We start from the raw sequence: 14,875 nt of genomic DNA, 5'->3' as shown, positions 1-14,875 counted from the left end.
AACGCGCCTGACAGGATGTCCGTTGTCTGGTGCTTACTGCTAACAGAGGCTTGTTGCAAACATTTTATCTCACTCACTAGGACTATTAAATACCAGGACAAAAATTATAACCTATGAGAACGGGACTGACCCTCACAGGCCATGATTCGCCATGGGGAATGATGTGTGTGTTGTCCTGCCCTGAGGCAGAGGATGGACTTAATCGGCTAGAGACTACTGACTCTGAGTTTCAGCCACACTCACAGATTGGGGTGTTTAATCTTCACTTTTCCTCCCATAAATATAGGGTGGGGATGGGATGCCAGCCCCAGTGGGGTCGCCAGGGGACCCTGATCTCTGTGTCCCACAGTCCTGGCAGGCTCTTGAGTCGACTTGGGGATTTGGGGCTAGTTGCTCTGCTCCATCCTTCTTTCTGGACTTGGAGAGGTTCGGATATGACGGGGAGTGAGTCAGTGCTGGGTGCGGGAACTGAGGGGGTGGTTCTCATTTTCCCTCCAGTCCCCTCAACCGATGATCCTAGTTCAAGGAGCTCATCTCTGTTGTTCAGACCATTGAGCTGGTGCCTTGAAGCCTCTGGAACAGCTGTGGGAGCCAAGAATCATTACTCCAGACAAAGAGTAGAGACGAGACTCAATAGCTAGTCTATTACAGAGCTGGCCTTGAGAGCAAGGAGCTGTGCCAAGCAGCGCTGATATCAGAGGGAGTTGCAGGGGATGTGCCCAGCAGGCAGGTAGCGTGAGGTGCTGGCTGTGGAGCCTTGCCAGACTCCTCAGAAAGCTCGTTTTCTCTCAGGTCCTTCAGAGGAAGAGGGGCAGGGGCTGGGGACCACTGGCCATGCCTGCCCCCAGGAGAGGACAGAATCTGCCACCTGCTTTTCCTACTGCCATTAGCTGTCACATATGCTTGGGGCCCAAACTTAGGCAGCTCCCCAGAAATTCCAGGCACTTCCTGGCTGAGTCACCTAGTTTCTGAATCCCTATTTCTTTGGCTTTAATAAGGAGCTATTCATAACTACCTTCCTCTTTGACACACGTAGGCACAACTGCTTGTGGTCCGCTCACCTCTCGTGTTCTTGTCAAGTGGAGGTGTAGGGAGGGGAAGGGGAGCCCAAGGCTGCAAACCTGGGCTGGGGGGAGGGGTCTGAGGAGAGGTGGGGGAGGGTTCAGTGCCTCTGGGGCAGCAGTTTTACCAGCTCCAAATGCTCCCCGCCCCAAACCACCACGGCCAAGCTGCAGGCAAAATCTGCTTACCGCCCTCAAGAGAGGGATGCTGGAGATGTTGCCCAGGAAGCCAAAGGCGACAGGGAAAAAGCCCCTAGAAGCAGAAGGGAGGAGGAAGGAGTCGGTGACGGCCCAGGAGGGGAGGACCGAGGAGGCAAGGATGGAGGTTGAGGTCTACCAAAAGGCTCACACTGCGGCTTCTGGGCACGGGGAGCAGTCTTGGTTCTGCACCCCTGTGTTTTGAGGGGCAGCCTAATGAAGTGATTAAGAGTGAAGACCCTGGGGTCACACTCCTTGGGCTCACATCTTGGCTCTACCGCTTATTGGTGCTGTACACACTTTGGCAAATTCCTTAACTTCTCTGAATCTCGGTTTCCGGCTGTAAAAGGGGACTAATGATAACAGGATAAAGTCCCAACTTCTGCACCCTCTGCTGGGGTGATCTCAGCTACTCAACTGCCCTGGTGGGTCTTTCCAGGGCTATGGGGATTTGCACTCACTTGAACAGGCTAAAGAATCCATAGGTTTCCAGCAACATGCCCAGGAGGGGCCAGCGCAGGAGCACAATGACCACGCCCCCCAGGAAGAAGCTGGTCCCCTTGAGCTTGTGCCGCTGGAAGAAGAATGAGAAGGTCTTCCTTAGGCCAATGATGAGGGAGAGGCCAGTCAGGAACAGCAGCTGCAGGGGAGGGAGAGGAAGCAGTGAAGCACAGAGAGGGGGAACCAGCCATGCAGCAGAATTCCAGAGCCTCAGGTAAGGGGAGTTGGCTAGGAACAGAGCTGTCCAGTGGCCTGGGATGGACAAGGAGAACTTTGCAGGTTTTTAGCTTCCCTCCAAAATCCTTGGATCCTAGGCAATTCTTCATATAAGACTTCATCTCTTTCCATACGTCCTGGGAGAGGTGGGGTAGATAGTCAGGTTCTCTCCATTTTACACAGGCGAAGAAGACCGAGGGCAAAATAGGTGAGGCAGCCACACCCAGAGTCACAAAGAACCCTCAGGGGCTCTACTGCCTGTGGAATGACACTCCAGGCCCTCCACCTTGTGGCCCTAGCACTGCCTCCAGCTTGACTCCTGACGTCCCTAAGAGTGGCTGGGCTCTGTCAAATTGAACTCTCTGGATTTCTCCCAGCAAATCCCAAGCTTTCCTGCCCCTTCTCTATACCTTTCCTCTTGCTGTGCCACCACCTGGAAGTGTGTTATCCACCTCCATACCCTTTCCTTCTCTAGCTGGGTGTGTTCTTTTTCCTCTAAGCCCTTTGTTTCTTTTTTTTTTTTTTTTTGAGTTGAAGTCTCATTCTGTCGCCCAGACTGGAGTGCAGTGTCACGCTCCCAACCACTGCAGCCTCGACCTGCTGGGCTCCGGCGATCCTGTAGTTGGAACTACAGGCGCGTGCTATCACGCCCGGCTAATTTTTGATTTATTGTAGAGATGAGGTTGCGCCAAGTTGCCCAGGCGGGTCTTGAACCCGCAGGCTCAGGCAATCCACTCACCTCGGCCTCCCAAAGCATGGGATTACAGGCTGAGCCACCGAACCCAGCCCCTTTGTTTCATATTAAAGGTGTCTATCTTGTGACCTTATCACTGCCCAACCCTCCCCAGCCATGTAAGTACATGACATATGCCCACCCCTAGAGGGTGGGATTCCGATGGCAAGGACAGTGTCTGATCCATTTCAGAGCCCCAGGGCCTTATCTGGAGCTAGGTCCTCCGATTCTCCGAGCCAGCAGGCTCTGTGGTCCATCTCCCGCAACCCTCTGCCCAGGCTCAATGATATCTGACCCCCACCCCCAACTTCCCTGCCCTGGGATGGACGTGATCTGATGACTCCCCTGGTAATAGAGACCTCTGGAAGTTGGGGCAGGGGAGGTACGCCGGGCTGGAGGACTCACGTTTCCGAAGGCCAGGAGCACCGAATCAAAGTACAGGAGTATTCCAAAGAGGATGAAGAAGATGCCGAAACCGGTGGTGCCCACACCAATCTCTGTAATGGGCAGGGAGACAGGGGTGGGATGGGCTTTGGGAGACATCCCTCATCACCACAGAACAGCTGCCCTTTACAGGGGTGACTCCATTTCTGTCCAGGAATCTCAGGTGCCGAGAAGGGAGAGGGAATGGGAAGGGAGAGGGAGGAAGGCAGGAAGCTATACCTAGCCCCTAGGAACTGTGCTGCCCACTTCCATACATATAATGGCATGTGTCCTCGCAACAGCCCTTGGAGGAAGCTGGTGTTGCCCTCCCCATGTCGTCTTCTCAATTTCCTCCTGTCTGCGGCATTGCCTTTTCCAGATCAGTACCGGACTGGACATAGCCACCTGCCTCCCCCGTTCCTGCCTGGCACAACTGAGAACTGCAGGATCCCAACCCACACTGGGGCATAGGGCATCACTGAAAATTCAGGACCCCCGGCTCCAAAGAGCCCCTGGACCACCCAGCTGGCTTTTCCTCTTCTCCAGAGGCTTCCCTCCCGACAACTCTGCCACTGCCTCTTTTCTCCTCACCCTCCAGCTCGCAGGCGATGAGCTCCACGCTGGACTGGGGAAACAGAAGTCATCAGTCAGGAATGAGCTCATCCTCCTACCTGGGGACCTGCCACACCCCAGCCCACACCTGCTCCCATGGTTCTCCCTCCCTCCGGCAGCAGGCATCCTGGGGGCTCCGCTCCACACCCCTCCACTGACTCTCACTTCAGCCCATGGTGTTTGGCCGTTCTGCTGCGTTTGGACCCACACTGTCAGTGACTGTCCCACCCCACTCCACCGTCTGCAGTGTGATCATCCTTTGAACCTCGAGGAGCTCACACGGAGTCAGCAAGCACGGTACAAAGTGCAGGACATCGAGACCCCCTAGTTTGGTCAAGGGCTACATTTCTGACATTTTGATACATATTTCAGGTGGTTCCCCTCAAGAAGAGTTATGCAATAACAGGATATGAGGTTCCTTAACCCTCTCCATTACACAGAATTGCTAATTTTATTTATCTTTCCCCCTGTGATAGTCAACAAGTGACACTCCATTGTGTTGCTTCATTTTAAGTTGTATTAAATTTTCAAATTTTAAATCGTGGCAAATTGCACATAAAACATAACCTTGACTATCTTACCATTTATTTGTTTATGTCTTTATTTATTTTGAGCTGGAGTCTCACTCTGTCGCCCAGGCTGGAGTGCAGTGGCACGCTCACGGCCACCACAGCCTCAACCTGCTGGGTTCAGATGATCCTTCCGCCTCAGCCTTCCAAGTAACTGGAACCACAGGCACGTATCAACACACCTAGATCATTTTTTGATTTATTGTAGAGACAAGATGTCACCAAGTTGCCCAGGCTGGTCTCAAACCCATAGACTCAGGCAATCCTTTCACCTCCACCTCCTAAAGTGCTGGGATGACAGGCGTGAGCCACCATGCCCAGCTTATCTTACCATTTTTAAACATACACTTCCATGGTATTAAGTACATCTCCCCAGAACTCTTCGTGTTGCAAAACTGAAGCTCTGAACCCATTAGACACTAACTTCCCATTCCTCACCCCTCTCCCCCAGCAAACACCATTCTACCCTCCCTCTGTCTCTGTGAACTTGACTATTCTAGGGCCCTCATAGAAGTGCAGTTATGCAGTCAGTCCTTTGGTGACTGACTTATTTCACGTACCACATCATTCTCAAGATTATTCCATGGAGTAGCTATGTGTCTAACATTCTTTCCTCTTTAAGGCTGAAATATTTACGCATTATATCTACACCTCTCATTTTACTTAAGCATTCATTTGCGGATGGACATCTGGGTTGCTTCCACCTTTTAGCCATTGTGAATAATGCTGCTATGAATATGCGCATTAAAAACGATCTCTTCAGAACTCTGCTTTCAACTCTTTTTGGTATATGCCAAGAAGTGGAATTGCTAGACCTTACGGTAAATCTCTTTTTAAGTTTTTAAGGAACTGCCATTCTGTTTTCCATGTGGCCACACCATTTTACACACCCATCAACAGTACACAAGGGTTCTAATTTTTCCACATCCTTGCTAACACTTTTTCTGCTTTTTAAAATTTTTATTTTTTATTATTATTATTTTTTTTGAGTTGGAGTCTCACTCTGTCACCCAGACTGGAGTGCAGTGGCACGCTCCTGGCCACGGCAGCCTCAACCTGCTGGGCTCAGGCAGTCCTTCTGCCTCAGCCTTCCAAGTAGCCGGAACCATAGGCGCGCGCTACCACGCCTGGCTAATTCTTTGATTTATTGTAGAGATGAGGTCTTGCCAAGTTGCCCAGGCGGGTCTCGAACCCACGGACTCAGGCAATCCACTCACTTCAATCTCCCAAAGCGTGGGATTACAGGCTGAGCCACCAAGCCCAGCTGCTTTTTTTTTTTTTAATAGCAGCCATGCTAATAGATATAAGGTAGTATCCTTATATCCACTTTAGTTTGATTTGCATTTCTCTAATGATTAGTGATGTTGAGCATCTTTTCGTGTGCTTATTGGCCATGTGCATATCTTCTCTGGTGAAGAGTCTATTTAAGTTCTTTGCCCCTTTTTAAATCAGGTTGTTCTTTTTGTTGCTGTTGAGTCACAGGAATTCTTTATATATTTTGGATATCAACTATCAGATATATGATTTGCAAATATTGTCTCCTATTCTGTGGGTTGTCTTTCCACTCTGTTGAATGTGTCCTTTAATGTACAGAAGTTTTAAGTTTGATGTAGTCTGATTGATATTTTTTCTTTTGTTGTCTGTGCTTTTGGTGTCATAACCTAGAAATCATTGTCAAGTTCAGTGCCATGAATCTTCCTCCCATGCTTTCTTCTATGAGTTTTATAGTTTTAGTTCTTGTTTGATCTGTTTTGAGTTAATTTTTCATAGGGTATAAGGTCAGGGTTCAACTTCATTCTTTTGTATGTGGATATCCAGTTTTCCCAGTGCCATCTGTTGAAAAGATTGTTCTTTCCCTACTGAATGGTGTTGACACCCTCATCAAACATTTTATTGGGTTTGTTAGAATTGATCCTCATTGCGTTTATGAAAGTGGTATTATTAGCATGCTTGACAGATAGTTGTAAAAGTGAGGGAGGAAATTATTCTGGTTGTTTAGAGGCGGAACTATAAAAACAAAAACACAAGTATTGAAGTTAGATTTACTGGCTAAGTTTTATTTACAACTGAAAGAAAATGAAACAACACAATCATCTTCCAGGTAGTTAATCCTCTGTAGTCTGTTGCAGAACAGATTTTAAGAGGATTAGGATCAATTCCAATATAGAAATAAGGCCAAAGGTCTTCTTTAGAAGAACTGTCAAAAATACAGCAATGAGATCTATCATTCAAATTATAGACTGAAACCTCATTAACTCATTGTCCAGTGCAATCCAGTCTCATTGGGTCTCACTTCTGGCAGGTGATGAATTGGGTTAGGACTCAGCTACATTTCTCTCAATACACCACTTAGCCGCCCAGAATCCATTTTCTGCTCATGGCTGATTCCTCCAGTTTCTGACAAACCTTCATGATCCTTTTGGGTTTGTTTTCTACTTCCACCTCTCCTGCCTGCCTGAATGAGATCTTTTATAACCCAGGATAGCTGGGCAGAATTCAACTCCTGAAGGCCATTATGAAGGGTGTGTTCTGTCTTTTCATATTGCATATTTCTTTCCTCAGAAACCAAAAGTTGAGGATCTAGAGATTTACTTTGTCATGACAATTTTGTGTAGGCCAGAATATTGTGGAAGAAGACTACACCATAGTTCTTGTTTATTTACTTACTTATTGATTTCTTTTGTAGAGATGGGTCTCGCTATGTTGGTGCCCAGCTCAATCTTGAACTCCTGGCCTCAAGCGATCCTCTTGCCTCAGCCTCCCAAAGTGCTGGAATTACAGGGATGAGCCATTGCACCTGGCCCTCACAACCATATTTCTTCAACCTCAGTGATAAAAGTGCTTTAGGTTTTTATGCTTGTTATAAAATATCAGTTATTATCTTATGCCTGCCATAAAAATAACTGCCATCGATCCTAATCTTGACTATACACTCTTGCCCTCTAATCCTTTAGTAGATGTTTTGGTGTGGAAACACAAGGTGAACATTTTACTGGGTTTTCATTTTGTTTTGTTAAACTATCCATATGTCCATCCTGCACATATTTAAGACCAGCCTCATACTCATTTTTAGAAACAGCATACGTTTCTCAAACTCACACTTTATGTCTTCTCTCCAATATTGTATTTCTTCTGCAACAGTGATGTGCTGGCTTGCATAGTTACCACACTTCCAACTCATTCCACACTCTTCTTCAAGGGCTGATGCAATTCCAGAATCTTCCTGCAATGGGGAAGTCTTCTATGTGGGCCACCGTGCTTCCAGCATTCATTGGGTCACGAAACATGACAGAAAAGGGTCTGCAACTGTGTTTCTCATATGCAAGCATCACACCTTCCTCTGCCTCTTGCTTCTGGAGTAGTTTAGCAGTTTCAGTCAAGGTCCCCAACCGGGGGCTGCTCCTGAACTTCCTTTCACGACAGCAGCCATGGCAGGTTGAGGGCAGGACGGGAGTAGGGGGAGAGCCCTTCAAATAGATACTCCCGCCGGGCTCGGTGGCTCAGCCTGTAATCCCGCACTTTGAGAAGCCGAGGTGAGTGAACCGCCTGACCTCGAGGGTTTGAGACCCACCTGGGCAACTTGGCGAGCCCTGGTCTCTACAATAATTAGCCGGGCGTGGTAGCGCGCGCCTGTAGTTCCAGCTACTCGGAAGGCCGAGGCGGAAGGATCGCCGGAGCCCAGCAGGTCGAGGCTGCGGTGGCCGGGAGCGGCCCCTGCACTCCAGCCTGGGCGACGGAGTGAGACTCCAACTCAAATTTATATATAAATAAATAGACACTCCCAGGAGTGACTGGAGAGCCTGCCATCCATGGTCCTCAGGATTCACACAGCGGGGGCAGCACGCCCCCTGCTGGAGACAGTTGGGGCTGTTACAGCTGTATCCCACAGACAACCGCTGAGAGGCCAAAACCTCTGGGAGGCTTGGCTTTCCAGGGTGCCACGTGGTGAGAAGTGGAGACCTCCCCAGACCTGGAAACCCACCAGCTTTAGGTCTCCCTGCAAGGCACACTCGGCTGCACTGATGCCCTGCAGTTCCAAAGCCTCTGCCAAGAAATGACCCCAGCCCGGATGCACACAAGCCAGGCTTCCCGTCCTCCCCACTTTATTCGCATTAATGAAAGGCAAGTGGAATATCTTTCTTGCTCCAGAAAGCAGCTGCAGCTCCAAGGAAACAATATCTCAGGGAGCAGGCAGATAGGTCCTTCTGGCCCCAGGCTGGGCAAGGAGTTACAGAACATCACTCACTTTTTTCTTCTGTTTCCTTTTTTAAAAAACGAACACAAAATGTACAGAAAAGTTGCATATACAGTACAAAGAATCTTGTTCCTGAACCATTTGAGAGTAGTTGCCACCTACCTGACACCTTATCACCCCTGAATACTTTGGTGTGGTTTTTCCTTATTCTCCTAAATAGCCAAGACACAGCCATCAGAACTGGGAAATTAACATTGATACATTACTACCATCTAACCCTCAGACCCCATTCAAGTTTCATCAGTTGGTTCAGTAATATCATCTATAGCAAAACAATTCAGTTCCTCCCCACGTGTGGCTTTTGGCGGTCATATCTTTCTAGTCTCTTATGCCTGGAACAATTCCTTGGTGTTTCTTTGACATGACCCTGATACTTTTGAGGATTCAGGCCCGTTATTTTGTAGCTGTCCCCTTATTTAGGATTGTTGGATGTTTCCTCAGTGGATTCAGGTTATGCATCTTAGGCAGAAATATCAAGAAGACACGAAGCTGTGTTCTTTTTGTATCCTGACAGGAGCTGCACGATTTGTTTGCCCCGTTACTGATGCTATTTCTTTTCTTTTTTCTTTTTTTTGAGTTGGAGTCTCACTCTGTCACCCAGACTGGAGTGCAGTGGCTGCTCCCGGCCACCGCAGCCTAGACCTGCTGGGCTCTGGCAATCCTTCCGCCTCAGCCTTCCAAGTAGCTGGAACTACAGGCGTGTGCTACCATGCCCAGCTAATTTTTTGATTTATTGTAGAGATGAGGTCTTGCCAAGTTGCCCAGGCGGGTCTTGAATCCACGGGCTCAGGCAATTCACTCACCTCTGCCTCCCAAAGCGCGGGATTACAGGCTGAGCCACTGAGCCCAGCTTACTGATGCTATTTCTTTACTCTTAAGGTGGTATCTGCCAGGCCCTTCCACCATAAAGCTTCCGCCCCTCCCCAACCTTCCAGGGATGCCCCCTTGGCTATGAGACTTTGCACCAGGTCACCCCAATGCAAACAACTCTTTTTACCTCGCTGGGTAAGACACTGGGGCTCGGGCTCTGACACTCACTCTCGGCATCCCTCCCTCTCTGTTCTGATAAATGGCTTTAAGATGGGATTTTTTTTAGAAAGAGGAAGAGGAATGAGAAGAGGAAGGATCTTCATTCATTTTTAAAAATTAACAATAGTGATTGATAGTATTATGAACATACTGAGCAGGCACAATCTAAGTACACAAACCAAACTAAACACAAAGGCTAAGTCACTTGCCCAGGGGTGCACAGCCAGCAGGTGGCATAACCAGGGTTTGTTTCTTTTTTTTTTTTTAAAGAGACAGGGTCTTTCTCTGTCGCCCTGGCTGGAATGCGGTGATAGCTCGTCACGGCCTTGAACTCCTAGGCTCAGGTGAATTCTCCCACCTCAGCCTCCCAAGTAGCTGGGACTACAGGCACGTGCCACCAGGCCTGGCTAAGTTTTTGACTTTTTTGTAGAGACGTTGTCTTGCTGTGTTGCTCAGGCTTGTCTCAAACTCCTGGCTTCAAGTGATCCTCCTGCCTTGGCCTCCCAAAGTACTGGGTCTGCAGGCATAACCCACCATGTGCGGCCTGAAATGTGCCTTTAACCAACCCAGCCTGGTGCACTTCTGCAGAAACTGCTCCTGCTTTGGTCATGAATGCCCTTCAGGTCATAGCCCTCATCTGTCAGCGCCGACCACTCCCTTGGCTTCCATGATGCTGCGTTCTTGTTCTTCCTCCTGTTGCTCTCCTCGCTCTTCCTTGTCCCCTCTGCCAGCTCCTGCTTCTCTCTCCTCCTCTTGGGACTCGAACTGGGCCTGAGCTCCATTCTCTCCTCCTTCTGTTTCCCCACATCCCCCCACGTTCCTCGTGTGCTGCCAACGTGGACATCGGTCTTTCTGGCCCAGGTCTCTCTTGGAGTCTACTCGGCATGTCTGCTTGGCTTTCCCTCAGGCATCTTGAACTCGAAACTGGGTTACTCATCTCCCTTCCTTCAACCCACGCCTCCCTTGTTTCCCCAACCTAGTAAGCGTGTCACCACCACCCACCCTGCCACTTGAGGCAGAAGGCCACTCTCCCCCGTCCAATTGCAGCTAGGTTCTATTGCTTTCTCTTCCGAATTGGATCCTGAAAGCTATCCATTTCTCTCCACTCTTACCCCTTCATTCCCAGCCCCCTTCGTCTGTCCCCTGAACTCCTGCAGTCGCCCCCAGCTAGTCCCTGCTTCATTCTCACATTCTCCCAGTCCTTGTCTACACAGTACTCCAGGATCTTAGAAATATACGACCCCGTCTTGGTAGTGGACCTCATGGCTGCCCGCTGGGCTTAGAATGCAGCAGAGCCTCTCAGCCCCATCATGGCTCACAGGGCCTGCTCAGCGGGGCCCAGGCCTGCCTGCCCACCTCATCTCCTGTCACTCTCCCTCTTGCCTGCTTTGCTCCAACCGCTTTGCTCCTCATTGCTTCCATGGGAGCCTTCCTGCCTCGGGGCCTTTGTACATGCGGTTTCCTGGCCTGGAACATCCTACCTCTATCCTTCAGGTATCAACTCAATGTCAGTTCCCCGGGGAAACCTGGTCCACTCTCTGTTCCCTGACTTAAATCTGATTCCCTCGTTTTTCTCTCTCTCCGGAGGACTTAGCACCTTCTTCACAGGACTTGGCACACTTGGTACGAGTATATTCACTTGCAGGTTAATTGGCTTGATAAAATATCATTGTGCCACTGGGCTCAGGCCTCAGCCCTCTTCTGTCTCTGTTTGTATTCCCCAGGCCAGTGGTTCTCAACTGGAGAGGGGAGGGATGTTTCACAGGGGACATTCGGCAATGTGACGGTTGGGAACAACTCGAAGTGGGGTTGCTACTGGCATCTCATGGGTAGATGCCAGGGATGCTGCTAAAATCCTATAATGTACAGGGCAGGCTCCTATGACAAAGAGTTATCTTGCCCCCCATGTCAGTTGCTGGAGGCTGAGATGCTGCACCTGCCCTGGGTGATTTCCTGGATTGTCATGGTTTTAAATACCATCTATATGCAGGCAGCTTTCAAGTTTCTCTCTCCAGTCCAGGTCTCATCCAGAACTCCAGATTCATATCCCAAGCTGCCTACCTGATAGCTCCTGGATGTCCAATAGCACAAATAAACTTACCACGTCTAAAACCCAACTCCTGCTTTCCCTCCAACTCAGCTCTTCCCATTGCCCAGACTAAAAATATAGGAGGCATTCTTTTTTTTGGAGTTGAGTCTCACTCTGTTGCCCAGGCTAGAGTACAGCGGCACAATCATGGCTCACCGCAGCCTCAACCACCTGGGCTCAGGCGATCCTCTCGCCTCAGTCTCCTGAGTATGCACCACCATGCCCAGCTAAGTTTTAAAAATTTTTTGTAGAGAAGAGGTCTTGCTATGTTGATCAGCTGGCCTCGAACTCCTGGGCTCAAGCAATCCTCCCACCTCAGCCTCTCAAAGTACTGGGATTACATGTGTGAGTCACCGCACCCAGCGTACATTTTTGACTCTCCTTTTTCTCACACCTACAGCCAATCCATTACAAATACTCTCAGCAATTTCCTCCAGACAGATCCAACATGGAGCACTCCTACCTGCTAACTTCCCTGTTAACACCCTGGTCTCCTCCACTGTCTCTCACTCAAAAGTGGTTTCCCTATTGCTGCCCCCCACCCCTACAGCCTATTCTAAATCTAGCACCCAGAGTGACCTTTTAAAACTATAAGTAGAACATATCATGCCTCTGCACAAAATCCTCCAATGGTTTCCCCCCTTACGTGGATGAAACCAAAGTCCTTACCATGGCCTATGTCTCTCTGTGGTCTGACCCCTCAGGGACCTCCCTGATCTAAACTTCTCCGACTCTCCCCTCTACGCACTTTGCCGCAGCCACACCAGCGTCCTCGCTGTTGCTCAAACACACCAAGTACGTGAGTGCTTCTGGGCCCTTGCACTGTCTGTTCTTGGAACACTCTTCCTGGAACACTTCCCCTTCAGATAGCTGCATGACTTTGTTTCCTCTCTTCCTATAGGTCTCTGTATAAAGGGCACCTTCTCCATGAAGCCTTCCCTGGCCACGCTCCATAAAACTGTAACCCCTCCTACTTCAAACTCCTTAACCTCTTCCTGTTTTATTTTCTTCTGGAGGACTTAGCAGCATCTGACATACGACATACTTACTTTTTTTTTTAAAACCTGTCTCCCCTCTCTAGAATGTGAGCAGGGAATAATGTCAGTTTCATCTACTGTTGTATACTCTATGCCCCAAACAGTGCTTGGCACATGGCAGGGACAAATTTGTTCAGGGAAAGACTGAACGTTATCACCAGTTCACAGATGAGAAACTGGGGCTCAGAGGCTGGAATGAAACCCTCAGAGCCTTAGTCCTTCCCACCTTCCCAGACCTGTCGACTACCTCCCTACCCCTCTCCTCAAAGGAAGAGGAAGGATGTTTAGGAGTGAGGGCATGGTGGTTTGGGGCGGGGGAGTGGAGTTTAGTTTCTGATAAGAAGGGATCCAGAAGCCGGGATCGGTGGCTCCGCCTGTAATCCCGCGCTTTGGGAGGCTGAGGTGAGTGGATTACCTGAGTCCGCGGGTTCAAGACCCGCCTGGGCAACTTGGTGAGACCTCATCTCTACAATAAATAAAAAATGAGCCGGGTGTGGTAGCGTGCGCCTGTAGTTCCGGTTACTTGGAAGACTGAGGCTGAAGGATCGCTGGAGCCCAGCAGGTCGAGGCTGCGGTGGCCGGGAGCGGCCACTGCACTCCAGTCTGGGCGACAGAGTGAGACTCCAACTCAAAAAAAAAAAAAAAAAAGAAGGGACCCAGGGCCACAGGAGACCTTGAGGACGTGTGGGAGAAAGACTGCTGAATGGGCAGAGGCCTGCTGAATCCATCTCTGTGGCAACCCAGTTCTAAGAACCTGGGATAGGAAAGGGGCCAGCTGGACTCTAGGGTACCGGCCTCTACCTGTGGGCCCTGGGTAACCCCCACCGGCTGGAAGGCAGAGGAGGCTCACCCCGCCCTGGGCCTGCTCCTCTGGGTGCCAGCACCCCAGCTCCCAGTCCCTGGCTCCAGAGGTCAAGTTGGAGATTCCCCAGAGAGAGAGAACCCGGCTGGGAGGGGCGTGCCTCTGCCCTCAACTGGCCTGGAAAGCCCCTTGCAGCCCCGTGCCCTCCGCAGCACAGGTCACTGGACTCACTCTGCCATTCGGTGATGGAGATCATGCTGCACTCTGCCTGGGGGGCCTTCGGGGTCCAAGCTGGCAAGCGGAGAACGGCCGAGAGGACCAAGCTTGAACATGCTCATGGGAAGCTGACCCTTGGTAAGTTGTGAAATGAGTCTCTGGTAAATGAGTAACTCTCCTCCATCCTTCCAACACCCTCCTGCGGGCGCACACACACACACACACACACACACACACACACGGCAGCTTGAAGTCACAGGCCCCATCCTCCACTTCTTCCCAGGAGGTGCTGCCCCCTCCACGCACCCCCCCGAAGGCAACGCCCACCCAACCCTTTCTCTGCATCGCCCCATGTTCAGCGGCTCACATCTCCCCTACAAAACTTAGATTGTATATGGAAGAACTGGGATCTGAGGGGTGCCCAGGTTTCTTGCCTGGTTTGGTGGAGGGTGTGGGAAGAGTTGGAATCTGTGCTTCTCTATGGAAATGGACTAAATTCATCCTGAAAGTGGTTTTTTTTCTGTTATTACACGTTCTAGACACTAGGGGGAGATGCGCAATTGAGTTAAGCCTGTTGCCGACCTAATGGCAGAGCCAGATTGGGTTAAATCAAGGGCAAAGCGCCGCAGGGGAATTGACACAAAGGGCTTCGACCTCTTTCCCCCCAGCGGTGTCCAGCTGCAGACTGTGAGTTTGAGGTATGGAAGGCAAAGCCCTGAGTTTGGCTTCCGGCAGGGCTGGACAGTTCAGGAGGATTGGTTCCAGTCTTCCCACATGAAGTGCAGACATGGGTGCACCTTTCCTTCCCTGGGGGCCTGGGAAAGGAGGGGCGGTTCGTTCCTAACGTGCTTTCTCCCACTGTAGGATAGTGGTTCTCGATACCATGAGCGCCAACATCCCCTTCATAATGTTTCCTCTCTCCAGCAATGAAATTCATAGATGATGCAACGAATCTACCTATGTCATTTAAGAAACTCAAAACTAACGGTAATAAAAAAAAGAAACAAAAAGAATAAATTATAATAAATATGGTGTCTCTCAATATATAAATGCTCAGGCAAGACTTACCAGAAGACATAAATTAAATAGGCAGATTGCTTCCACCCACACATAATATGTAAGTTTGAATTTAAG

General features: G+C 49.8%; 1 protein-coding gene across 1 annotated transcript; it reads right to left on the bottom strand.

The window, feature by feature from the left end:
- Positions 1-231: 231 nt before the first annotated feature.
- On the bottom strand, positions 232-13,926 carry GOLT1A (golgi transport 1A). The gene is made up of 5 exons (XM_008066672.2): positions 13,757-13,926; positions 3,115-3,206; positions 1,721-1,899; positions 1,251-1,314; positions 232-582 (listed from the first exon to the last, which is right to left on the bottom strand). The coding sequence occupies exons 1-5, from the start codon at positions 13,779-13,781 to the stop codon at positions 544-546; spliced, it is 399 nt and encodes a 132-aa protein (XP_008064863.1). The 5' UTR covers positions 13,782-13,926; the 3' UTR covers positions 232-543.
- Between the last annotated feature and the right edge of the window lie 949 nt (positions 13,927-14,875).

Source organism: Carlito syrichta, unplaced genomic scaffold (genome assembly GCF_000164805.1).
Source record: "Carlito syrichta isolate Samal-C Ts95f unplaced genomic scaffold, Tarsius_syrichta-2.0.1 Scaffold309080, whole genome shotgun sequence".
NCBI lineage: Eukaryota > Metazoa > Chordata > Mammalia > Primates > Tarsiidae > Carlito > Carlito syrichta.
The sequence above is the reverse complement of the archived record's forward strand: the minus strand, read 5'-3'. Positions and strand labels throughout refer to the sequence as shown.

What these genes read in the sequence shown, in the direction of transcription:
- GOLT1A (XM_008066672.2), bottom strand. Translation starts at nt 13,781, where the DNA reads ATGATCTCCATCACCGAATGGCAGA. An exon ending in TGCTCCTGGCCTTCGGAAAC is followed by an intron (nt 1,900 to 3,114) that starts GTGAGTCCTCCA and finishes CCTCCCCTGCAG; the next exon opens with CTGCTGTTCCTGACTGGCCT. An exon ending in GCATCCCTCTCTTGAGGGCG is followed by an intron (nt 583 to 1,250) that starts GTAAGCAGATTT and finishes TGGCTCCCACAG; the next exon opens with CTGTTCCAGAGGCTTCAAGG.